General features: G+C 33.8%; 1 protein-coding gene across 1 annotated transcript in view; it reads left to right on the top strand.

Moving 5' to 3' along the window:
• Kiaa1109 (KIAA1109 ortholog) overlaps window positions 1–26,863 on the top strand; it is a 207,895-nt gene that overhangs the window by 4,130 nt on the left and 176,902 nt on the right. Inside the window, exons 3-11 of the mRNA XM_005370400.3 lie at window positions 2,932–3,058; window positions 7,228–7,344; window positions 8,294–8,372; window positions 9,438–9,502; window positions 18,336–18,522; window positions 20,915–20,996; window positions 21,386–21,579; window positions 22,880–22,959; window positions 24,642–24,792. Coding sequence (XP_005370457.1) covers window positions 2,962–3,058; window positions 7,228–7,344; window positions 8,294–8,372; window positions 9,438–9,502; window positions 18,336–18,522; window positions 20,915–20,996; window positions 21,386–21,579; window positions 22,880–22,959; window positions 24,642–24,792 — 1,052 coding nt within the window. The 5' untranslated portion in view covers window positions 2,932–2,961. The remainder of the gene's footprint in view (window positions 1–2,931; window positions 3,059–7,227; window positions 7,345–8,293; window positions 8,373–9,437; window positions 9,503–18,335; window positions 18,523–20,914; window positions 20,997–21,385; window positions 21,580–22,879; window positions 22,960–24,641; window positions 24,793–26,863) is intronic.

Genomic DNA, 26,863 nt, shown 5'->3' with positions numbered 1-26,863 from the left:
TGAGTGCTGGGATTAAAGTGCACTACCACTACTAAATTTTTTAAAACCATAAAGCCTTTCCCCAGTAACATATTTCCTCAACAAAGTCACACCTCCTAATCTTTCCCAAAGAATTCTACCAACCGGGAACCAAGTATTTAAACATGTGCGCCTATGGAAGTCATTCTTGTTCAAAGTATCATCACAAAGTAGTTTCTTTATTTGCTTGAGATATGTTTTTAACATTGGGTTTTTGTCTGATGATTTTTCTTAAATGTTTTGCATTCATCTTATACTGGGGAGAATGTTGGTAGATACTTATGGCTTTCCAGCCTCAACACCCTCTTTCTCCATTCCTTTCATAAGAATGATGAGCTGTTATATCACATGGTGGTGATTTTAGTTGAGAATTCTAGGTTTTTTTGTGGATGGGTTGCACTTTTTGGACTTGATTAGAAACATATTTTTGTGTAGAGGCTCAAATGTGGAACATATATACCTCACCTAATCTTGTTTCCTTCAGTAAATACTCATTTTACATCTCTAAATGATAAAAAATAAGCATAAATAGGTACATACAATTTTATCACATGTAATTCATTATAAAATGTGTGGATATTTATTTAATATGCTTTTTGATATAAATTTTACTGGATTTAAATTTGTGATTCTCTAGGTTTAGCCACCTGAGGAACTGAGATTATAGGAGTAATTACATTACTATCAATTATGTTAATATACTAATTACAGAAGTTACTAGATCTGGCTAGGTATGCACTTGGCCTTCTTTTTTTCCTTTTATTTCTTTCAGTATTAGGTATCAAATGTGTGTTCTCATATTTGTTTTTTATATCTGTGGGTCTTTCAAAGTATTTCACCCATTTAAATAGTGTTGAACAAAAGACAAAAGAGAATTCATGGGTTATAAAGTGATTGCTTCCTTCTAAAATTTAGGCTGGTGATTGACAAGTCTTTCAGTGTTTTTAAAAATATGAGAATCTGTTTTATTCAGTTTGTAAACAGTGGGAGAAAAATTTAAAAGTAGAAACATTTCTCCATTTTTTCTCTAGCTTTTTTGCTGTTTCATGGTATTGTCACTGTCTACTGTTGCATGTGTCCCCTTTTACTTTTCAGAGACGTTTTGTTTTCATCTTTATGCTATACTAAGATTTCAGCTATATATGTGTGTGTGTATGTATATATGTTTTTATATACATACATACACACACACACACACACACACACACACACACATATATATATATATGAAAATTATATCTATTGTGATCTCCAAAGTGAGAGTCATGGCAAACAAACAAAAATATGTTTGGAAAGTTGACAAGTCATATTCATTGAATTTCAGTGAAAAACTTGTCCTCATACATTATTTGTATGTCCTGAAAATTTACCTATTATTATTTTTATTCCCCCAACACTTACCTGTGCTACTTGGTCTAAAGGAATATTAATGATACAGTTTTCCTTATGATTCCTTATCCCCATTTTCTTTGAGTTTTTTAAATTTGTATTATAATTGGAGACTGTTTGTTGTTAGTGGATTGGGTTAATTGTATTATATTGTACTAAAAGGAAAATGCCTCTTGTTTTTTTATTATAATGTAAGAACTTTCTTATTTTTAGTTCATTCTTTATAAAATAATCATAATTATGCTACTTGCCTGTCTATGTATGTGGATATAAATACTGTCTTAATCACTGTTCTATTGCTGTGAAGAGACACTGTGAGCAAGGCAGCTCTTATAAAAGAAAGCATTTAACTGGGGGCTTTCTTACAATTTCAGAGGGTTAGTTCATTATTATGGTGGGGAGCATGGTGGCAGGCATGGTAGGCATGGCAGGCATGGTGCTGGAAAAGTAGTTGAGAACTACATCTTGATCAACAGGCGCAGAGAGAGAGAGATGGAGGGAAGGTGGGTGTGTGCAAGGGAGACCAAGCTTGGCATGGGTTTTTGACACCTAGAGTCCACTCTCAGTGACTTATTTCTTCAGTAAGGCTACATACACCTTTTAATCTTTCTGATCTTATCAAAGAGTTCCACTCCCTGGTGACTAACCATTTAAATATCTGCACTTATGGGTTCATCTTACTCAAACTAGGACAAATACATATCTATATGCATATTTATCTATACAATTGACCATGTCTGTTCATAGCTTGACAATTTATTATAATTTTTCCCAAACATGTGATGGCAAGAGATCATTTAACTTTTCACATGCTATCCAAAGGAAGCATGTGACTAGGAAGATTATTATCCTGTTGAATATTGTGAATACACAGAGGTGATGGAAATTATGAAGATTTATTTAATATATAATTATAATATTAAGCACTAACTTTGAGGAAAAATCTAGATGAATATTAATAATATATTCATTATCCATTATATTATTTGCAATAACATACCATTAATTATGCATTAATTAATACAATTAATTAAAATTTAATTAAAACAATTATTAAGAATTATATTGTTTATGCAATATATGTGTCTATGTAATAATTAATGATTATTATTAATGATGACTAGTAAGTATATAGATGATTAATACTCCTTATTAAAGTAGATTTTTTTCTACTATGATCTTTAATAGCAATCATGCCTCTCTCAGTACTACTCTTTTGTTTTTGAAAGAGGTTATGTAACCCTGGCCATTCTGTAACTTGCTATGTAGACCATAAATAGACCTCAAACTCACAGAGATTTGCTTATCTTGATTGTAAAATCAAGGCATTGCTAATGTGAACCATGGTCTTCTATTTAGATAGAAATATGTACAAACATTTCATTTGTTATTTACTTGCAATCCCAGTGAAAGACATAAAAAGTAACTTTAAAACCTCGTTAATTCACCTTTTACTGTTTTACGTGATTTCTGTTGGAGTTTTATGAATCTTTGATTCTAAGTTTAACTGTTGATCTCTTTTAGGCCTTTAGATGTTCTGAAAAAATATCAGTAATGGATCAAAGGAAGAATGACAGCATTGTCCCCAGTATCACTCAATTAGAAGATTTTCTTACAGAACACAATTCCAATGTTGTTTGGCTTCTTGTTGGTAAGTAGAATATATTTTAAAAAGTTATTTTGTTGTGTTTTCTTCCAAGTATTAACAACTGTCAGATTTTAGGCAGTGGTGGCTCAACCTGAAACGCTAGAGTAGCATTCATTAATCTTTAGGAAGGGGGATTTTATATATGTCTTTTGATTATTTCCTCTGGAAACTACTCTATATTGTTTTTGTTTTTCTTAGGCTGCTAAGTTATCTGACTTATGAGAGCTGGGGGAGAGAAAAGGCATTGATTATGCTGAGCTTATTTTTCCTGTTTTAAATTACTTTCCCCACCCCTATTCCAACACATACACAAACATTTTTAATATAAGCTTAATAAACGTTCATTGTAAATAATATTTTGTAGTGAAATAACATATATTTAATACTTTAATTTCTTTTTTTTTCTCCATTCGGAAAAATGGTTGTGGTTTATTCTATTTATTACTTTTTTGTGTAATGGTCTAGAAGTTTTCTCGGTATATGCAGATAGTTCAAAACAGTGCTAATTAAATGGAAGAGAAGGGAGAGAGAGGGAAGAAATGAAAGAATGAATATGAAGGAAAAGGAAGATGTATAAAATAATATTAATGAATAAAGAGATTATTGAAGGCTGTTATTCCTGCACAAGTTGACATGAAATCGTGCTGTTTGAGTTGGATTTTGGTGTAGGAGCCCCAGATGTAGAAGGGAAATTAGGAAGGGTAGAAAGAAAAAGGAGACATACTGATATTTTTCAACGTATTTGGTATACTGAATATAATAGGAAGTTTGTATGTGTTGTTTCAGTGCTCAAAGTTTTATGAAGATAGGTTTTAATTTTCTCATTTTAATAATAGCATGGATTACATGCTATGGCTTACATAGCAGTGTTTACTAAATGCATGATTTTGCGTCTGTATAACTTGATGCCATATGCTATAAGGCAGGAATATGGGCAGAGGTGATGAATATCCTGAAGGAATAATGATGCTTCATAACATGTAGATAGGACTGAATTACAACTTAGACTTAGAGTTCTATAGTTTCTATTTGACAAAAGAAAACTAATGTAAATTATTAATAAAATCCCAAAAAAATGAAACAAAGCTATTGCTTTGTTTTTAAAAACTGTAGCATTTTGAACAAAGTGAAGATCTTACTATGATGTTGGTAGGTCACATTTTAACCTGCTACACATTACTTTTTCCTCACTTAGAAAGCAATTATACATTTAAAATAAAGGTCAATTCATTATAAAAACAATGGTTTTTCTGTTTTTCCTTTTGTGTATTGATGAACAGGGTATTTAAAAAATATAATTTTAAAAAATATAAATTTTAGATGACAACTTTTCATGACTAGTTAAGTTTAGGCTATGATTTATTTCTACCATAATCAGTGACATTTTTTAAAAAGTAGTTACTACAAATATTTAGGAGAGGGTAGCCTCTTAGTTAGGATTTCTGTTGCTGTGAAGAGACATGGCAGCTCTTAGAAAGGAAAACATTCAGTTGGGGCTGGTTTACAGTTTCCTGCTATAATGGCAGGAAACATGGCAGCAATTAGGCAGACCTGAGGAAGGAGCTGAGAGATCAACATCTTGATCTGCAGGCAGCAGAAAGTAAACCTAGGCACACTTCCTCCAACAGTACCACACCTGCTCCAGCTAGGCTACACCTCCTAGTAGTATCTGTCACTCCCTATGAGTTTATGGGAGCTAGTTATATTCACACGACCGCAGGTAACCTATTTAATGTTTCTTTGACAAAATTTCTGGGATTCTATTTCTTTTCTTAGTATGTGTTTCTGCACATTTGTATTGGTGTATGTGTGTGATGTACATACATTTGTGAAGACAGTCTTTCAGTAAACTTGGAGCTCATTGCTTTCACTAGGCTGGCTGGCCAGTGAACTCTGGGGATTGCGCTCTGGGGATTGCGCTATCTCTGGCTTCTGCTTCCCAGGTCTTTTCTACAGGATGCATGTGCCGAGCCCAATCTTATGTGAGTGCTGGTGATCCAAAATCAGGTCTTTATGCATGCACTGTACCAACTGAGCCATTTCCTCAGCTCCTGTTACTTTTTTAACAGTAGAGATTGTTGATTAAAAAAACAATTATTTTTCCCTAAGTTGAAAAAAAAAAAAAAACCCAAGAGGCATGGCTAAGGTAGTAACTCTGGTATCTGTGACCTAACCAGGAATGATATGGTTGTGGTGCAGCAGCCCTTGAGCTGCTCACCTGTCCCTGGAGCTGATTTATTCCTTAACTGGCTCATTGTGCCAGACTTCTGCTGAGCGGGGCACAGCTGGGAGGAGTGAAGCTTCATAGACTTAGAATCTGTGGGGGAATAAACTGGGTACGGATGGAATGCAGCTATCCAACAGGCCAGTGGTGGAAGAACAACACTAGTTTGAATAGTGAAGGAGCAAAAGAAAATTGAAAACAAATCTTTGGGACTTGAAAAGGAGGAGATAGCACCATGAGTGACTGCCTGGAGGAAGACCAGGCATGTAGGAAGCCACATACAGACTTTGTAACCCACCTATTTCTCTTTCCTTCTTGTTTATATATTGTCTAATTCAATTGAATGGACCAGTTTTGTTCTGCTCTGCTCTCCTTTTCCCTCTTTTTAATTTAATTTAATTAATTTTTTTTTTGGCTTTTCTTAAAAACATAGATTGGCCAGGATTTCTGGGTTCAGTTTCCCAAGTGCTGGGGTGGCTTTAGGTTGTTTGATTACATTTCTTTATATTTTTCTCTTTTCATTTTGCTATCCAATGGAGCTGCTTTATCTCTTCCCCTTATCTTAACTATTACATCCTTTATTCATTTTTCCTTCTTTTATTTTCTGTGCTGCTCTAATACTAATGACTAGTTTTACTTTCTTTTCATACTGTTCTTAGTCTCTAATACCTTGTTACATACTGTGCTTTTGTGCTCATCCAAAATTTAGGGTTGGGCAGTTATTTTAATTGAAGATAATTCTGTTTTCATAATAGACTTGTCCTGAAATTAGTGGTTTGCTCTCAGAGATGAGTCAAGTCCAGTGGGGGAAAATGACACCTTCACCATATTATAACAGTTCCACTTGAACACCGCAGATATTTGCGCTGAAGAAAATATGGTGGTTAAAAAAATATTCCAGCCAGTGAGTCATTCCAGATGCTTAAATCCCAACACAGAAATGCAAAAACAAAACAACAAAAACATTTAAAAAAAGCAAGGCTATAACTATGCTCTTGAAAATTCCCAATTATGTAGTAATAGACCTCAATGAGAGCAAATTGGATGAAATCTCATGGAAGTCAAAAGAATATAAGGGCTGGGCTGTGGTGACGTATGCCTTTAATCCCAGCATTTGGGAGGCAGAGGCAGGTGGATCTCTGAGAGTTTGACGCCAGCCTGATTTACAGAGAGAGTGCCAGGACAGGCCCAAAGCGACACAGAAACTCCTCTGTCTCGAAAGTAATAATGATGAAGATGATGATGATGTCCAGTGAAAGAAAAGAAGACATGAGTAAACTGAATGAATTCAAGGAGCACAAACAATTGAACGAAATAAGGAAGGTAATACAGAGAGATAAGATAGAGGAATTCAGTAGAGACATAGGAGTGCTGAAAATGAATCAATTTGAAATTTTGAAAATGAAAATGTCAGTAGGTCAAAATAAAAAACTTAGGGAAAACCTCACTAATAAAATAGATCAAGTGGAAATTGAATTCCAGGTCTTGAAGACATGATAGACAAATTGGAATATTCAGAGGATAATCAAGCTGAAATAGTAAGAAAAAAAAACAACATACAGGATTTATGGAATACAATTGAGAGGACACATTTGGGAATCATGGGCAGAGAAGACAAGCAGAGCATATACAGAACAAAGAAGAATGTTGATGTCTGTAAGAGGCACCAGTTTACATGTAAAGGCAAAAAACTTAGAATAATTGCTAATTTAGTTTTCTTAACCAAAACTTAAAGCAGAGGCATGGAACAATACCTTTCAAGTTCTTTAAGCATTGGACTTTAATCTGATTAGAATCTACATTTAAAATATTTATTTAGGCAAATAACTGAAGAAAAAAGGTTATATAAGAAAGAACCCATGATTTTACAATTCCAAGTATTAAATTGTTAAAATACAGATTACTATATGAAAGTAAATCTTTGCTGATTTGTTTTCCCTCTGAACAGCTACCATTTTGTCTTGTGGATGGATTATTTATCTCACCTACTATAATTCTCGGAATGTTGGTCTTATTTTAACACTGGTCCTTAATAGATTGTATAAACATGGCTATATCCATATTGGTAAGTGTGTTTAACACTATATTTTTTCTTTTACATTATAATGAGATAATATGTTATAAATTTCTATTTTGTAAACAAATAGTAGTTTTAGAACATCATTTGGTTCAGTAGTTTTAAGTAATTCATCTGTTTGGCCTTTCTGATAACATTCCTTAGATAGTAATAAACTGCCATTTGGTTACTTTTACGTACCATATTGTCTTTGCTTAAAGTGTTTCTATAGTAACTTTTTGGCTTTATTTTTCTTAAAAAATATGCTTATAAAAATATTTGAAAAACAAAATATTTAAATTGGGTTTCCTTAAATTTGAATATTAATATAGATTTCCCCCTTTTATAAAGTTGCTATTTTAAAAATTTATAAGTTGAGATAATTTTGTGTATTTCATTTGTGGCTACTTTTAGTCTATTTCTTGTTGTCAGAAGAAATTTTGCATGAGGGTGGGTGTTTGCATTACGAAAGCATGTTCCTTGGGAAGAAGCCCAGTAGTTAATTGGGTGGGATGGGACGAGGGTGGCTGGATAGAGCCACTCCAGCATGCCTCATATGAAAAAACTTATTAATGAGCACAAGTAAATCTTCTCTGAAGCATGAATTGTCTGTTAATTAGGAAAAATGACTGATGCAGACAGATTAATGAGAAAAATGATGAGTTAGGTATTGTTTGTGTATGTGTAGTGGCTGTTTTTAATTAAAGGATCTACCTATATGGAACAGTTATAAAAATGTTTATTTAGTAGTTCAGCCCATACTGATAATTTTAGCCCTTTTTGTTTCATTGGGGAAGGAAAAATAAGAGATTTATAAGACTTGTGAGTATATGGAGAAGGGAATGGAATAAGATGAATTATTTATTAATTTAAAGGCTTAAGATTAGTCTAAGCTCTAAATGCTCTACTATGCATTGAAAGAATTACTGTAGTTACCATTGTTTTTTCTCTGTAACAGGTTCCTTCTCTTTCTCTGTTCTCTCTGGCAAAGTCATGGTTCGTGAAATATATTACATTACAGAAGATATGTCTATTAGGTAACAAGAAATGAAAAGAGATCCAAACAAATGTGAACTATTATAAAAATGTTCTTAATATGGTTTTATTTAATATGATTTGTTTATTCAAATAAATCATAAATCAAAAGTTGTTTATTCAGCAATGTTTAAAATTATTTAGACCAGCAAAATACTTCCTACCTAGCAGTTCATAGAAATGAATATTTTCATTTGATTTGTAGCTGGAAAATTGAACCATTGTGTTAGTTGACTATTCCAATTGTTGTTTCATGGCATGTGCGTTAGGGCTATTGGTATGGCTCATCAGTTTTCTCAAGGTCAGCATGCAAGTATTGAGTACATATTAGCAACTATAATTTTGCTGTGAGAATATAAAACTAATCTAGTATAATAGGAAATAATAACACGATTAAATTGTTTTCTGTAAGTTTTGAAGAAAAGCTTACTCTATTTTTGTGTTTTTTCAAAATTTGTGACTTAGAAAAAAGTTTAGATTGAGAGATACTATGATTGGCATTGCTTATATGTCATTTAAAACTGGGAAGCAACTTTCGTGGTAGCCTATAATATTTCTAAATCAAAGTAAAAGCTCAGAGAGGATCTTTTTAAGGTATGAAATCATAGGTAATTGATAGATAGGAAGGAGTATTTTAGAAATTTTTCCCTGAGTTTATTAACACCTTCTTTAAGATTTGACTTTTTAAATATGTTTTATGCATTAAAATGTTATTTAAAATATATCTGCACTTCATTTTCCTGTAAATATATTAGCATTATGTTTTACGTAGTTAGAAGAGCCCAGTAATTTTTATGTGTTATACATGATAAATCTGTACAATTTTTATCGATTAAATGAACATTCTTTCTTAATTTGGAGTTAGGTAGTTCTTTATTTTTTTCCTGAAAGATGATGAAACAAGGATGAGCTAAGGAATGCTGTGTGTGGTGGGGAAGGTGGAGACAGAATGACCTGAAAGAAGTTCAAGGTCATCTTTGGCTTCACAGCAATTTTGAGGTCTAAAAAATGAGTTCAGTAAATTGTTTTCTTGCTTTTGTAATCTGGTATAATTTGACTTCCCTCAGGATTCAAGATGGATTTATCATTTTTCGGTGGTGGAAAATGTATAACCCAAAGCAGAAACAACATGGTAAATTCTCTTTTTTATATGTTTCAAAGGTATTTAATCATATAATCATAATTTTCCTTTATATGTATTAAATACTTTACATAATAGATAATTTTTCATAACTTGGCATTTACAAAGCTCTTATTTTATCTGTTGCTTAAATTAATCATTCATTTTGCTGTATTATCCAGTCATGTCCTCAGTATGCTCTGTCCATGTTTCTAGTATCTGTTGAATATGTGGACCTAACCTATTAGTATCTGAATAAAATGGCCCGCATCACTCTAATGTTTGTAAGACATCCACATTTTTGAGCTTCTCTTCACTAATACGTGCTGTGTCACCCAGTTTGGTCTCGACCTCATGGATACAAGAGATGTGTGTGCTCCTGCTTTTCTAGTAGCTGGGTCCTTAAGTGTGTGCTGCCACCTCATGTGATTGGTGGTGCTAATTGCTTGTCTGTTCACACTCATTACGTCTCTTGTTTGTCTTTTAACCAGTTGTTTTCTTCCTGTAGAGTACTTTAAGTTCCTTATATATTTTGTGTACAGTTTTTATCAGAGGACTTCTTTATCAGTTAATATGGTTTGAAAATATTTGCTCCCAATGATTAGTTTGTACCTCATGTTAATTATTCCCTTTATTATGAATATACTTTTATTTATTTATTATTATTATTTTTTATTTATTTATTATGAATATACTTTTATTTAGATTTTTATTATTTATATTATTTATATTTATATCATTTATATTTTATACAGTTGGTCTTTTTTACCTGTGTTTTTTGGGGTCAAGTTTAAATATCAGTACCTGGACCAGGGTGGTATGTAGTTATTACTCTGTTATTGTTATTATTTTTTCCTAGTAGTTTTATGATTTGGGGTTTTAAAGTCTTCAGACCATTTTTGGTTGATTTTTGTGTATGTGGTTTTGAGATGAGGTCCTGTATGTGGATTTATAGTTGTCAGCACCATTTATTAAAGAGATTTGTTTTCCATTGTATGTTTTTGTTGCTTTTGTTGAAAATCAATTTACTGTAGGTTCTTGGGTTCATTGGTAGACTCTTGTGTTTTGTTACTGTTCTAGGTGTCTCTCTTATGCCAGTTTTGTGCTATTTTAGTGGTAATCACTTTGTATATAGTTAAACATGGAATATGTGAGCTATTGCTAGCATTGTTTTTGTGCTGTGGTTTCCTTGACAGTTTGAATTCTTCTTTAATTCCACATGACCTTTAGGATTATTTTTTTTTTTTAGCTGTTATCTTGATCAGTGTTCTATTGCTGTGAACACACACCATGACCATGACAACTCTTAATGTTTAAAGGAAAACATTTAATTGGGGCTGGTTTGCAGTACAGTTTCAAGTTTCACCATTATCATCATGGTGACACGCAGGCAGACAATGCTAGAGTAGTAGCCAAGAGTCTACATCCAGATATACAGGCATCAGGAAGAGAGGGACCTTGGACTTGGAATGATCTTTTTGAAACCTCAAAGCTAGAGACATACTTTCTCCAACAAGGCCCACCACCTACTAATGCTTTCAAATAGTGCTATTCACATTTATGAGCCTGTGTGGGGCTATTCTCATTTACAACACCACAGCTGTGAAAAGTGATACTGAATTTTGAGGGAATTATATCGACTCTGTAGATGGCTTTCATTAGTAAAATTTTAACAGTATTGTTTCTTCTAACCCATGAATATGGAATGTGTTTTCTCTTGGGTCTAGGACTTTAACTCCTTTAGTTAATTTAATCTTAAGTACTATATATATATATATATTTTTTTTTTTTCTGGTAACTTGTTGAGATTGTTTGCCTGAAAAATTGCTGTTAGTATGGAGAAATGTTAATGATTTCCATATGTTGATTATCTTCAGTCTTGTAACTTTGCTGAATTCTATTTTTTTCAGTTTTAAGAGTTTTTGGTGAAATATTGAGGATTTTCTAACAAGACCATGTTGTCAGCAAACAACAATTTAATGACTTTCTTTCCTATTGATACCTAATTTATTTCTTTTGGTTTAATTGCTTAGACAAGGAACTACAACAATTTTGAAAAGACATGAGGGTAGGTAGGTGTTCATTGAGTCTTAGAGGAAAGAGTTCTACTTTTCACTATTAGTTAATGTTAGCTGTAAGCTTCTTATATATTCCATGTATTTTTTAAGGGAATTCTCTATTATGGAAGTTGATGTTCTTAGTAATGTGCTCACAATCATATCTGTCAAAAGTCAAGTCATATGAAATAGCAAGGTAGAATGCACCGTTGAATCTATATATATTATTAATCTTTCATGATTTGGGAATCAAAGTTTTAGAATAAAGTGCATAGAATAGTAAATAGGTTAGAATTTAGCACTGACAAAATCCAAACACTATTAGTAGATTATGTAATTATTTTTAACATATAATAAGAGTGGACTATATTCTCTAGTAAGACTTTATAGCAAACATATGATTTCTTGCTGATTTGTGGGCAGATTGATGTATGTGCTTTGACAATTATCCAGACAGTATAGGTGGTTGACATTCCTTGATGAAAATCTTAGAAGTCTAGCTAGAGTGTGGGCCTGAAAATAGTAGAAGCTACACAGACTTCCAAGGAGGTGAATTAAAGACTGCATCTTGGAGCTGGGCTGTGGTTGTGTGCATGCCTTTAATCCTCAGCTCTCAGGGAGGCAGAGGTTGTTGGGTCTCTGTGAGTTCAAGGCCAGCCTGATCTACAGAGTGAGTTCCAAGACAGTGAGTTCCAAGATACACAGAGAAACCCTGTCTCGAGAGGAAAAAAAAAGAAAGAAAGAAAGTGCCTCTTGGTAGGGCTAAGATTTCCATTAGAAATTAGAGAAATTGGAAGAAAAGAGTGATGTTCACAAATCTTTTTTTTAACTTTCTTTTTATTTATTCTTTGTGTCTTTCATATCATGTGTCTTGATTCCATTCATTTCCCCCATTCCTTTGTATGTGCCCTCTGCTCTTGCAACTCCCACCCCCAAGATAAAATAAAATTTAAGAGAAAAAGGATAATAAAAAAGGAGAGACCAATCTCATCATGAAAGATACAGTATGGCACAGTGAGTCATGCAGTAAATCCTTTTATCCATATATTTACTTGGTTTGAGGCCTCTGGTTTCTGCTACACTATTGATGCCGGACCCTTTCTGGGACTTCTCTTGGCTATCCTGTTGTTGCCCTGTGTTGTGGAGATCCTGCATCTTTGGGTCTGCAGGACTCTTCCCTTTACTTGCTCCAGCAGATCATGGATGGGGTACTTGTTGGGGTGGGCCAACTTGTAACCCTCCTTCTGGGCCTGGGTAGTTGCCCGGTTGAGCAACTGGCTAGTTAGCTCTCCCCTGTCCTCACCACCAGAGTGCGCTCTCCAGCATTGCCCTAATTAGTTCACTACTGGCAGAAATGAGCAAGGGGCAGGGCCAGTTCTCCAGCTTTCATGCCCTCAGGGTCAGCTCTCCACACCTACACCATTTCAGTCCACTCTACTGTGTTGCCCAGGTGAGGTGCAGGGGCCCCTCTCCTGGGTGCTGCAGCTGGTGAGGGGCAGGAATAGCTCTCCTACTCTTATGACCTCAGGGCCTGTTTTCTCCCTGGCACAGGTCGGGAGGAAGGGGGCATCTCTTCCCCCATCCACACTACCATAGGGTCCACAAATCCTTTGTTATAGACGTTGGTTGGAATAATTTTATCCAGGAATACATTGAAATTTGTTGGTTGTTCAGGATTGTCTAAAAAACAAAAGGAAAAAAAAAAGAGAAAAGAGACATTTAATGAATTTGGTTTAAAATATTCTCTGTTATGAAATGAGTTATTTGCAATAAATAGAGTCTTCAATAAATAAAGTCTCTGTTTTAGGATAATTGATTTTAAGTCATTCTTCTAGAAAATAATTAGCTAGCAGTACCAGTTGCATCTTAATGTGTTATATTGTTTAGATGAATATGGACCTGAATAATTAGTTAGGCATTTTTCTTGCCCAGAAGGGATTCTTATATTAAGAAGTGGACAGGATAATAAAGTATGCCCTTTTCTGTCATTTTGATGCTTACATGTTTTAGTGTTATATCATTAAACACTTTTAAAATTTTTTACAGCTAAATATTTGCTTTCATACATTAATATAACTGGATAGGTAATTTTCTGTTTAAGGGTCAATATTTAGAAACTTAGTTTCCAGTCTTCTTGAGGTTTCTATAATGAGCTTCAACTGTTAACTGTTTCAACTTGTATGAGAAGATGTGAGTAAAAGTGCCTAGACTAAAGCCAAAAATATAGTCACTGTTGAACACAGGCATACTGCTTTTATTACTACCGAACTATATTACATTATATCACATCACAGAATAAAAAACTGCTTCAAAAGCATAACTCAAAAGCTAATACTATTCACCCTCAGTGTGAGTAGAAGATTGGCTTCAGGACACCCCTCTTTCTTGTATGGGTAGTGAAGTTAAAGAATATTCAAGTATTTTATATAAAAACATAGTGTTTGCATATGTACTTCATTTCTGGCTTATTCAAAATACTTGATTCAGTTTGCATGCTGTGTAAATAATCATTGTATTGTTGAAGGAATAAAGAGAAAAATCAGTATATGTTTAGTACAGGCACATGTACTAATTTTTAGTATAGGCACATGTACAAATATTTGCAGTCATGGTTGGTTGAATCTACAGATGCATAGTTCATGAATACAGAGGTAATTGTATGTAACTTATATGACTAATAAAATGTTGATTTGCTAAGGAAGCTAATATTTATTGTGTTTAACAATCCATAGGTTGGTAGTATAATTCTCATTTTATATGTGAATTAAACAAGGCATGTATAATTAAAATAGTAAAATACTTGTCTCTGGTCACCACATTAATAAAAAATATTATGTGGGGATCCATACCTTTATCTTTCTTACTGCTTATCTCCTTGTCTAGTTCTTGGAGACTCCACTACAAGTATCCCAGTTTAATTTTTAATTTTATTATTATTAATTTTTATAAAAGAAGCTGTTTGTGAATATGTATATGTTTGTGGAGATTGATGCTTTTGAAGGACTGCCTGTGTTTTGGAGGAGTGCTTGTGCTTTGTCTGTCTTTGAGTGGACATACCCCTCTTGGGAATATTCACCTTCTGATCTGTGTGGACTACTTTTGCAAGTAAGCTCTGTGTAGTTATCTCTGTGAAGGTCATACTGTCATTGTGCTGTTAGTTGTAGGCATGTATGTATGACTCTGTAAGAGTATGTACATGTGCGTGCTTGTATCGAAATATTTCTAAGTCTCTATGTGAGTGCCCCAATGTGTGGTGTACATCTTTGTATGTATTTGTCTCTTTAATAGGTATATTGTTTCTCTGTCTCTAAGGATATGCTTTTAAATCACTTGCTGTAGCATGATTATTAAAAACCTAGAGACAAATATTGGGGTTCAACCTGAAGGTCAGAAAAGCAAAATAGCCAGCCACACTGGCTCTTACCTCTACCTCAGTCTGAAATGACATTCCTGCCTCCTGGAATCTCAGAATGAAACTATGTCTGAGTGCTAGCTCCTCCTGTTTTAAAGTCTTCTCTAGGGCTGGGATTAAAAGTGTGCACCACTACTGCCTGGTTTCTATGGCAAACTAGTGTGGCGACTGGGATTAAAGGTGTGTGTTACACTGCCTGGTCTGTAAAGCTGACCAGTAGGGCTGTTTTACTCTCTGATGTTCAGGCAAACTTTATTGATTAAATACAAATGAAATATCACTACAACTGTGTCCATATGTGTGTCTGAGTAGGGATGAAGGATGGAGTGAGTGACTGTATAGAAGTTATAGAGTTATAGAAGGCTGGTGACATTGATAGAAAGGATCATGGACAGAGACCCTGAAGACCTGCAGGTTGTGTAAGTGTGAATATCAACCAGGAATTTGATTTAGTGTTAGAACGCTGACTGAAATATTGTCAGTGCAGTCAAAATAAGTAGAAACAATAGGACACAGAAAAATATAGAATGTGAACTCTGATAAATGTTTCTCTTTTCTAAAACTGAGGTCAAAATGTGTTTTTAAAACTAAAAACTTGCTATTTAATACTTTTCGAAAGTGATTTTTAGAAGGAAAAGATGATCTTTAGACTAATAATGGTTTAATGTGGCCTAAATTTTGTCTTATTTAAAATTTAGATCCATTAATATTTTTGATCAGTGATTTAAATATGAATTGAGTTCCTGCCTATATTCCAGGCATGTGGTAGATGTTCAGGGATAAAATAAGTGAATGTAATGAGCTAACATTTCTTCTAATGGAGCTCACCTTCTAGTAGGAGAAGTAATAAACATTGTAAAAAACCGGGGTATGAAAGAAGGAATCGGGATTTTGCAGTGTAATATTGTATGCTTGGTACTTATGAGGGTTGTCAAATGTATTTAGAAATTAATAATTATCTTTATACCTTGGCATCCTTAATACATTAATGAAGCTGTGTTCTCATCAGTTGTATTGAAAGGAGATGATTTTTGCAGATTCTACAAGGTAGAGATGAAGTGAGAGCAGTTCTGCTTTATTTTTATATAGTATTCATTTGTTTATCACTGTTGATCCCATTAGGAATAAATCAGGTTCTGTAACTAATCCATTGGCCTTTGTAGCATAAACCTGATTGATGCTTAGGGCATTTGTGCTAAGGGATCATTACTAAACTGTTGGATAACTAAACCTGAAACCATGTGCCTTAGTGAGTTTAAAGGTGAATTGTTTATGACCTTGAAGAATTGTGTAATAATTTCTACGTGTACAACTCTATGTGTGAATGTAAAAATGTTGTACATATATTTATTATGTTTTACTTATTAAGTATTCAAACAGAATAAGATCTCACTATTAACGAAGGATTTTTGCTTTCCTAGAAGTACGACTTGTAGGAAGATGCTCTGGTTTTTTGTTTTGTTTTGTAAAAATGAACTCTTCTATACATTTAGCATTCTTCTAGATACTAGGAATTTATCAGTGAGTAAAATGGTCCCACTGTTCACTGAACTTCCTATATTCACGTTGGGAAGATTCAGATAATCAGCAAGTAATGAGGAAAATACAGAAATGAAAAAAAAATATAAAACCAGGGCAAGTTGAATGTGGAGTACTTTTTGGTGAAGTTCCTCCTGGGAAATCAGGAACCTCCATTGGCAGAGGAGAGTTAAAAGAGAACAGTTCAGCAAGTAAGGGAGTATGTAACTTACTGTCTCAGGGAGAGCTTTCTGTGGTTCTTCTGTTCCTCTTTCATTGCCAGTTCTACTAAGCTAATTTACTTGGAGTTGGGGTAGAAAGCAGGATTACCATGTGAGAGTGTAGATTGTTTAGAACTTAGATATTTGAAAGGCCATATTGTTTTTCTGGGTCAGATAGGAAGATTAGAAAGTTTATGAATAGAGGATGAGATGTCTTGAGTTTTAAATAGCCTGATTAATGTGTTAAGCACAAGCATGAGAAGAGCAGAACAAAAGCACAGACTAGTTGGGAGACTGTTATAAGAAGTGCACAGAGATGGTGACTGAGTCTGAGCATTAAAAAGTGGTTAGATTCTGGATGTTTAAGAAAAGCTGTCAGGATTGTCTGGTTATCTATGGAACATGAATGAACAGTCAAAACTTTTGACTTTTTTGTAATGGAAAAGACAGATTTGCTATTGATGAGGAATATTGGATTTGGATAGGGAAATCAGGTGTTGGTTAAGTCTTATTTCAGGAAAGTTGGAGACATTGAGGACTGCCCACTTACTCTGTGACCTTGGAGTGTGGGGTGCACCATTGTTGATTACTAAGCAAAGGTTTAAACCTAATGCAAAATAGAGTTTGATTTACTTGTTTACTTAAAATGGGTAATTATGGTTTCTGGTTTCAAGAATTATACTTCATGTATATTAATAAAATTCCTTTTACTGTCAGTTTTAAGGATTTGATATGCAGCAAGGAAGAATGATGGAGTGGTTGATGTAATACTGTCTTAGCTCTTAGTCATGTGGTAAAACTGAAGAAAGAGCAGAGAATCTAGGCCAGAGAATAAATGACAGGAAATATCAGAGAACTACATAAATGACAACTCATAGCTATCGAGTATCTGGAGTTAATATTAGTTTATTTTTACTATCATTGATTTTTTTAAAGGACTGAATTTATTCTGCTTTCCCCAGTTGCCCTAGAAAATGATGAGAAAATACCTTAATTGAAGTAACATGATTACTATGTGAAAAATAAATATTAATGATTTGTTTTTCTTAGTTTTCTTTTAAAAATGTGAATGGCACTGTATTTTGTTAGTTACAAATTTATATTTGCTTACACTTTTGAACATAATTTTGCAAGAAACATGAAAAAAGTAGTTTTGATGAAATTTGGTATCTTCAGAAAGGTTAGACACTTCTTGTTTTAATTTGGCATAGCAACTTCATCTACTACTAAGAAGAAAGCAAGTTTTTCACTCATTTTTAAAAGTTAAGGGTATTTTTGAACTGACTATCCAATTTTAAAGAATATTCAGTAGAATCTGTTAGATAGAAGTGGAAAATAGACTAAGATTACAAAAGATGTTACAAAAATGTAACATTTTATTTTAGAACAAAAGAAATCCTAGGTAAATTTCTCCTGCTATGATTAACATGAGATTGATGACTTGAAACTTCCTCTGTAGAAGCAAATGTCCTCTCTCTTACAAGTAAGTTTGGTTTACTTTGTGAGAAAAGATTTGACAAAAATATTTTGATTAAAATTCTTGAAAAGTTGATTGAAACCTTTCTTTTCATTATTCTCTTTCTTGCACTTATTTATTTATCTATTTATTTATTTATTTTGCTGGCATGCGTCTTTAGATCCAAAGGCAGAAACCAGATTATATATCACAGTTAATGACTTTGAATTTCATGTCTACAATCGTTCGGATCTTTATGGACGTCTTCAAGAGTTGTTTGGTTTGGAACCAACTATAATTCCACCCAAGAAGGATGATGATAAGACAAGGGAAAATGGAAGAACAAGAACTCAATCCAAAATCGAAAGGTTGTAAAATAAAAACTTGTATTTTATTAATTTACAATATTTAAATTCTTTTTAGTAGAATATCATCAACAATGTTCACCTAAACAGAATCTTATCCCTTTGTGTTTTTTTTTAATATTTATTTATTTAACTTGCATGCCTGCGTGCGTGCGCACACACACACACACCAGAAGAGGGCACCAGATCTCATTATAGATGGTTATGAGCTACCATGTGGTTGCTGGGAATTGAACTAAGGACCTCTTTAAAGAGCAGCCAGTGCTCCTAACCTCTGAGCCATCTCTCCAGCCCTTATCCCTTTGTTTTTATAGCTATATAATCTTTTAAAAATTAAACTAATGCAAGATTAGTTTTTATAAAAAGTTCCATCTCTTAACATGTTAGTCCATTTTCATAGACTTATATAATTTGCCTTTTATCCTTTTAGTATGCGTACATAAACACACCATATTTATATGTTCAAAGTACACATGTAAGTATTGTGTTCTTTGTGTTTCTTAAAATTACATGTGAAAAAAAAAGAAAAAAAATTACATGTGGCCTCTTGTGTAACTTCTTTCTTCTGTTCTGTTCTGTTCTGTTCTTTCTTCTTCGTGGTGCTAAGGATTGAACCCAGGCCTTGCCCATTCTAAGTGAGCAATCTGTCACTGAGCTAATTCCCTGTAATCTGCTCGTTATCTGTAAATATATATTTAAATCTTTCTGTATCTGTATACTTTAAATATATAACAATTTTACAAAGGAAAATAGAATAATCTGTATTTGCCATAAAATATGTATCATTATCACTTATCTTTGTGTGTGTGTGTGTGTGTGTGTGTGTGTGTGTGTGTGTGTATATATATATATATATATATATATATATATATATATATATATGTTGTTGAAAGGGCAAGAGACAGAACAGGAACACATCAATAAAAGGAAATCTATTATAGAAAAAGAAATATCTTTAAGAAGGCACTTATAAAATAATAGAGTCAACACAGTGTTCAATGCTTAGTAATTTATTATGAGTCTTGGAAAATAAGCCACAATTAGAAAATGATTAGGAAATGAAATGACTTGTGTACCCTTTCTAGAGATATTAAAGTTACTTAAATTAAAAGTTTTATTCAGGAGTTCTTTTTAAAATCAAACTATTATTTTCAAATGAAGCTCATTATATTTTTAACTTGCTGTTATGTTTTAGACACAGATTCTCCTTTTATTTATTTTTTAATTTGAAAATTGTTCCATTGTATGAAATATTAATCCCTTTTTTTAAAAAAGGAAATCTTATTATTTGCAACAAAATAGATATTATGAAATAAGCCAAGCCTAGAAAGGCAATCCAGCATAATCTTGTTTATATGTGGAGTTTAAAATAATTGAGCCCACCTGGGCTTAAGGGACAAATGTGAATATGAGATCAGCTACATAGTAAGAATGAAATGAAATCTATGCCCTGGCAATGCTGAAGCAGGCATGGTCAGCCTGTATATGGCGGTTCTGTTGAACTCGTCCTTATTGGGTTTCATGATCTAAGTTGATGAGGATGACTGACCAGGTCTCATCCTCAAGAGGGCACCAGATCTCATTACAGATTGTTGTGAACCACCAAGTGGTTGCTGGAAATTGAACTCAGGACCCTTTGAAGAGCAGGCAGCGCTCTTAACCTTAAATCTTTGAGAAGTTCCTTTTTTTTCCCCTACCAAAAATACATAGTAAGACCCTTTCTCAAAACAAACAAACAAAAAAATGGAACTTGTCAAAGAATTAATAAAAATACTCTTAAAAACATGTTTAAAAAAAAAAGGAAACCAACAACATAGATCTCTTCTCCCCCTATCTTAAACTCAAAGAAATAGAGTAGAATTGTGGTTACCAGGGGCCAGAGGTGATGAGAATTAATACTGACTTTATACCTTGATTACATAAATCACATGGCTGATTAACTTTGTTGTGTTACAAAGTGGGGTGATAAAATGAGTATCACAGTACAATAATTGTGTCATATTCTACTCTAGAGTGTTATTATAGAAAGATGTTTTTTCATTATAGCTTGTAAAAAAAGTATGAAAAACTACATGCCAAAAGATACTTTAATAATAATTGTGTCATATTCTACTCTAGAGTGTTATTATAGAAAGATGGTTTTTCATTATAGCTTGTAAAAAAGTATGAAAAACTACATGCCAAAAGATACTTTTAGGCATGTTACTTAATATCCCTAATAAATACCTAATAATATAGCTAATAAACATGTCTTCACATGTTTATTGTTTTGTTTACTTGAATACTCATTAGATAGTTTTGGAAAATTCAGATGGCATGATGTGTGTATGTTATGAGGAAGTTTAATTTTATACCCTTAAGTTTTTCTTCATGTAAGTTTTATTTTTCTCATCAGAGTTAAAGTAAAAACAGAGTCTCAAGACCCCACATCTTCGTGGAGATCACTTATCCCAGTTATTAAGGTCAATGTGAGCACAGTAAGTAAATTATGTTTGAGTCAATGTTTGACACATTAACCCATAGAACTTAATATTATTTGCAAATACAAAGTCCATATATGAAAATAAAAGTTTTTTGCACATTTAAGTTCCTATTTCTGCAGGGTATGAATGAACTGTTTTAACACCAGCTGTGTATTTAGGTGCTTATTAAACCTGAAGGACTGTTTACAAGTGGTTAAATTGCTCTAAACTTATCTTTATTTTCTTTGAATATTGATTTAAATAAATGATAATTTTTTAAAATAATGATTTAAATAGGATATGCAGCTAAAATGGAATCAGTTATTGCTTGAGAATGTTGGTTATTAGGTCAGCTAAGGAAAAACAATGACTATGCTGGTATAGTATCTCTTTTATGTTTTTAGGGACGTTTGGCCTTTGGGAACCATTACCAACCTCAGACTCTGTGCATCAACTTTGATGATGCTTTCTTAACGTACACTACAAAACCACCTTCAAGTCATCTTGACCAGTTCATGCACATTGTGAAAGGAAAGCTTGAAAATGTTCGAGTAATGCTTGTTCCTAGTCCAAGATATGTTGGTCTTCAAAACGATGAGTAAGAAAACATCATAAAAATAGTAACTTCTTTGTAGCTAATATAAGGAGCCTGTAGTATCCTTCTCATTTCTGTAGTAGAAGTTGTACAGCAATCACATATATTTTCAGTCTGTTAGAGCTTTTGTTTGAAAAGTAATAGGTATACTTTTCAATGTGTTTCTGTATGATTATAATGATAATTTTTTTTACTTTCTCATTTATTTTGGATTAAATTAACCTCTGATATTTATATTAGGACATGCTCATTAAAGGTGTATTTTTGTATCTAGAAGGCTAGGATAAGTAATAAATTGAAGGGATTAATTACAACTCTCTCTTGGGAAAATTGGTTAAGGTAGAGTGGTCCAATTTTGAGATAGCCACTTGACTTTTCCTATTTAGCTTTTCAACTTCTTCCTGTGCTCAAATAGCTGTTTTATTTAGAAGAACATTACATTATGCTCATCAGTATGGCGAGACGTTTATGCAGGAATAGACTAGACCCTGAGGAAACAGCCCTTTATTAACTCCTGCCAGACACCAAGTCACCTGTTTTTAGAATAACAGTCCCCAATCTTTCTCAGTCTCTTTTATTTTTATGATAAGAACTCTTGCTGAATTTTAAATATATACATAGAAAATTTATATTGTAATATTTCAGCTTTTTCTTATATCAACAATGTAAGTTTTTTATGAAATTATGAAAAGCAAATTTTAATTTTTGGCTGACACTCAACTAAAATTTCCAGGATTGGCTAGCATGGTAGAAAGGGTTTCCTCTGTATGATTTCCAAGTGGCTATGTGTCCATTTGGTTTTACTCTTAATTATTGTTGTATTTAGCCTCTGTTTTAAATAGTTTTATCTCATTCAGAACCTAAAGTGAGAACTATAAGCCAATTTTTCATTTTCCTGAACTAATTTATCAATAGATTTCAGGGTCATTTTTATCACTTAACCTGATATAGTATACAACTAGACAACAAGAGTAACTTGTTACATTTGTTACGGTGTTTGTGTGAAATTTTTTTTTTTTTTAAATATACAATCTCTTGCACCCTTGCACCAAGGAGAGTTGGAGGCCAGCCTGGCCTACAAGAGCTAGTTCCAGGACAGAGGGACAGACTCCAAAGTTACAGAGAAACCCTGTTTCAAAAAACCAAACCAAACCAAAAAGATACAATCTGTCATGTACTTCGTAGTTTATCCCACCCCCCCCCCTTTTCTCTTCATTCTTAACTGTTGTTCACTAGAGTGCTGAGCATTTTATAGTCTAAGATGTATTTATTAATTTGTTGTGTTTCACACTTGTTCTCGTAGACCACCGAGACTCATGGGAGAGGGTTTTGTGGTGATGCAGTCAAATGATGTTGACATCTACTATTACATGGATGAGCCAGGTGTGTCCTCTTTGAAAGTGTGTCTCAGAGGACTGCTTCTGCTTCTTCTGGGAAATGCGCTTGTATGCATATTTCAAAATTCTAAAAGTTAGCATCAGTAAATGTTAAACACTACAGAGTGTCCAATTCCAAAAAAAGGTATCATGTCTTAAGAGTTGAGTATTGCATTACTGTTTTGTAGACTAATCTTTCCTACAAATACATTTCATAGATGTACTCAAAAATTGTAAACAAGTAACCCCAAGAAAAACCTCGGGATATGTGTTAAGAGGGTAGTTTGTCTTAACTTAGAGGGGAAAAAATTACAATTTATTACATTTTAATTTCACAACATAAAAATTGAGACTTAGCTACTCTCATTGTTTGATAGATGGCTTCCATTTGAGAAAAGTTCCTAATGTTGGATTGTTTAAGCTCTTTTATCATGCTTCTGTTCTTTTTGCCTCCCAGTGGTTTGTGTGGTCACAGTGTTTTCAGTACAGGACCAGGATCCTTGTCCCTTTGTCATGACATTGTAGAAGCAATAGTATTCAGAAGTTACTGCCACACATTTGTGGTCCAACAGAAAATATCAATTCTCAAAAGAATTCCTTGTTGAAACCATAAAAACTATCAATTTTATTACCTTTTTAGCCTTAATAGTCTTTGCACTTGGTATGATGAACTGGGAAGGAAGTGTCATGGAGCACTTGTGCTGTAAGAGTTCAGAAAAACCCGCTTGATTAAGTCATAAGCCTGCTCGCTTTTCTTCATGGAGCACTGGTTTTACTTGAAAGAATAATTCAAGACAAACCATACAGTTTTTCATGTGAAAATAAGAATTTTGGAAACTTTGGTGCTGTATGACAGCATCCCAGTATTCACAGCTTTTCTAATGAAACTGTGAGTGATAATAAAATGTGGTTTTAGGACAAGTTTAAGAATTAATTTGCCAATCTTTATAAAAATGAACATAATGAACCACTGTTTTCCAAATAATCAGTACATAATTTTACAGAGACATGCATGGACAAAAGATTCACTCAGAATACAAGAGAGAGCAGTAGATTTTAACATGAGATAGTTTGAAAATTTTAATAATGTGTTTCATTACTACACTGTAATCTTTTGAAGTGTCATTTGTTGAATTTTGCTCTAGTACACACACACACACACACACACACACACACACACACACACACACACACACGGGCTGTTGAAATGTTTCTTCCTTTTCTATCTACACTGAAGGCGAGATTGCTTCAGACTCTTTTAACAATATTATCTAGTGTAGAGTGGCTATGAGAATCTGTTTTCTGTTTGTCTGGACACTGATATTTGCTGATGTGAAGAGCAATACAAAAAGTTCTCACTAAATTGTTTTGGAAGTTACAGTTTTTTTTTATTTTTTCTTGAGGTGAAAACTTAAGTTTAATTAGTTTTTATTTATTTATACTTTCAAAAAGTTATTCTTTATGTAAATAAACAGTAAGTTTATTGTTTAAATAAAACCTTAAAATCATGGAATTTTAATTTTGAATATAATAAATTTGATATATAATATACAAACAAAACAAAAACCACCAACTTCTCTGGAATTTTTAGTTGTAAGGTTATGTGAGATTAAAATATTTGAACTGCTAATGTAAGGAAACTTCTTAAAGGTGGTTTTAACTAATTGCTTTCTATATTTTGGAACATAGGACTTGTTCCAGAAGAAACAGAAGAGAATCTAGAAGGAGAAATAAGCAGTGAAGATTGCAAATTACAAGACTTACCTCCATGCTGGGGACTAGATATTGTCTGTGGTAAAGGAACAGATTTTAATTATGGACCCTGGGCTGACAGACAGAGGTATTTGAGTAAATTATATTTCTAATAGTTTTTTTAAAGTATATTGAGATTTTATTTTAGTTTTTATTGAATACTAGCTTAATGTTTGAAAACATCTTTATTATTTTTTAATTATGTGTATTCATGTGTGTCTGTATGCTTATGTATCCATATGCATTCAGGTATGTGCACCTGAGCTCAGGTACCCATGGAGGCCAGAGGATCTCCTGGAGCAGGAGTTATAGTCATTTGTAAGATGCTTGGTATAGGTGCCAAGAACCAAACTCAGGTCCTCTGGAAGAGCATCAAGTGCTCTTAACAGCTGAATCATCACTCTAGCTCCCATTACTTAATTTTTGAAAACTATTATGTTGTAGCAAAGTTTTTACTAAACACTTGATCCAGTTAATAATTTGTTTGTGGAGAAACCACAAACTCTTGTGAGCAGCCTACTTACTGGTTCCTTTGTTTTATTTTTATATTTAATTTATGATTTATTTACTGACCTTCTGTGAGTCAGGGATTTTGGGAATATAGATTAAGAAATGAAAGGCTGCAATAGCTTTAGTGAAGCCATAAGTGAGGAAGGCTTATCATGACAGGCTCGAAAAGACAGTAGCAGTTTCTGAGGATTAAATAGCAAAGCATTGCTGCGATATTGCCTCAGCAGCAGAAACTTTTTTAATCAAGTTCTGGAGTTCAAGAGTCACACTTGGAGGTATTAGCAATATTGGTCCTTTTTGAGCATCATGAGAGGTGGATGTGTCCCAGCCCCTTCTTGGAGCTAAGGCAACGTGTGTTGGCTCCTCTTTTGACATGCCCTGTCCCAGAGTCTGTTGATGTCTTTTTTTGAGAAGCACACCAACCATACAGGATTAGGGTGTTTTCTGATGACTCTTCACAAACTCATCTTTAAAGTCCTTGTCACCAAATACAGCCATGTGTTAAAGGATTTAAATTTAGGATTTAAACATGAACTTTTAGGGTACAGTTTGGCTTGTAACAAGCTGTTAGCATTAAAGATTAGCACAGTGAATAAAGAAGGACTTATTAGAGGGAATGTGAGTATGGTTTATGAAAGATAAGCAGAAGTTTGCGAGGTGAAAGAAGGGGATATGACTAATCAAGGAAAGATGAATAAGGACAGTAAAAAATTTCCCTGAAGGTCTTGTAGGTCGTTCAGAGTTCTGTACTAAAGGGACTTGGCAGGTACAGTGATTCATGCCTGTCATTTCAGCATGTCAGAGGGGTCTGTGTAGGAGAATTGTGAAGTAGAGGCCAACCTGAGTTATGAAGTGAGACCCCTCCCTCAACCTAGAAAGCCAGGGGCTGAGGCTTTAAATAAACGTTCGAATGCTTTCCTACCTAATGTGCAAGGCCTTAGGGAAAGAATAAATTAATGGATAAATGCAGCTATGGGTTTTATAGTAATGAGGAGTACCAGAAAGGCTTTGTTTGCCTATGTGTTCGTTTTGAGGTGGGGCTGTGGTTCAACCTGGTCTTAAACTCTGGGTTCAACTGATCCTTGTCCTGAGTATCTGGAACTATATATACTCTTCAGTATCGTACTTGCTTACCTGGAAGATTTTTTAAACTAAACTAGTCTTCCATTTTAAAATAACTTATTTATAATATATTATGACCAATTTCCTACTGCTGAAGAATTTAGGAGACATTTAGCACTGATTATTAGAGGACATTGAGAAATTAGAGTAGACACTGGGTGGTGGTGGCTCACACCTTTAATCTCAGCACTTGGGAGACAGAGGCAGGTGGATCTTAGTGAGTTTGAGGCCAGCCTGGTCTACAGAGCAAATTCCAGGACTGTTAGATAGAGAAACATTTTTTTTTTAATTGAGAAAAGGAAAAAAAAACAAGAATCCGCCTCCTCCCAGCCTACCATTTCCCTCCGCCTCCTCCCACCCTTCTCCCCCTCCTCCAAGCTTCTCTCCCCCTCCCCCTTCAGTCCATAGAGCAGTCAGGGTTCCCTGCCCTGTGGAAAGTCCAAGGTCCGCCCCCCTCTGTCCATGTCTAGGAAGGTGAACAACCAAACAGGCTAGGCTCCCACAGAGCCAGAACATGAAGTAGGGTC

This window comes from Microtus ochrogaster, unplaced genomic scaffold (assembly GCF_000317375.1).
Source record: "Microtus ochrogaster isolate Prairie Vole_2 unplaced genomic scaffold, MicOch1.0 UNK78, whole genome shotgun sequence".
NCBI lineage: Eukaryota > Metazoa > Chordata > Mammalia > Rodentia > Cricetidae > Microtus > Microtus ochrogaster.
This window is presented reverse-complemented; position numbering and strand designations above follow the sequence as displayed.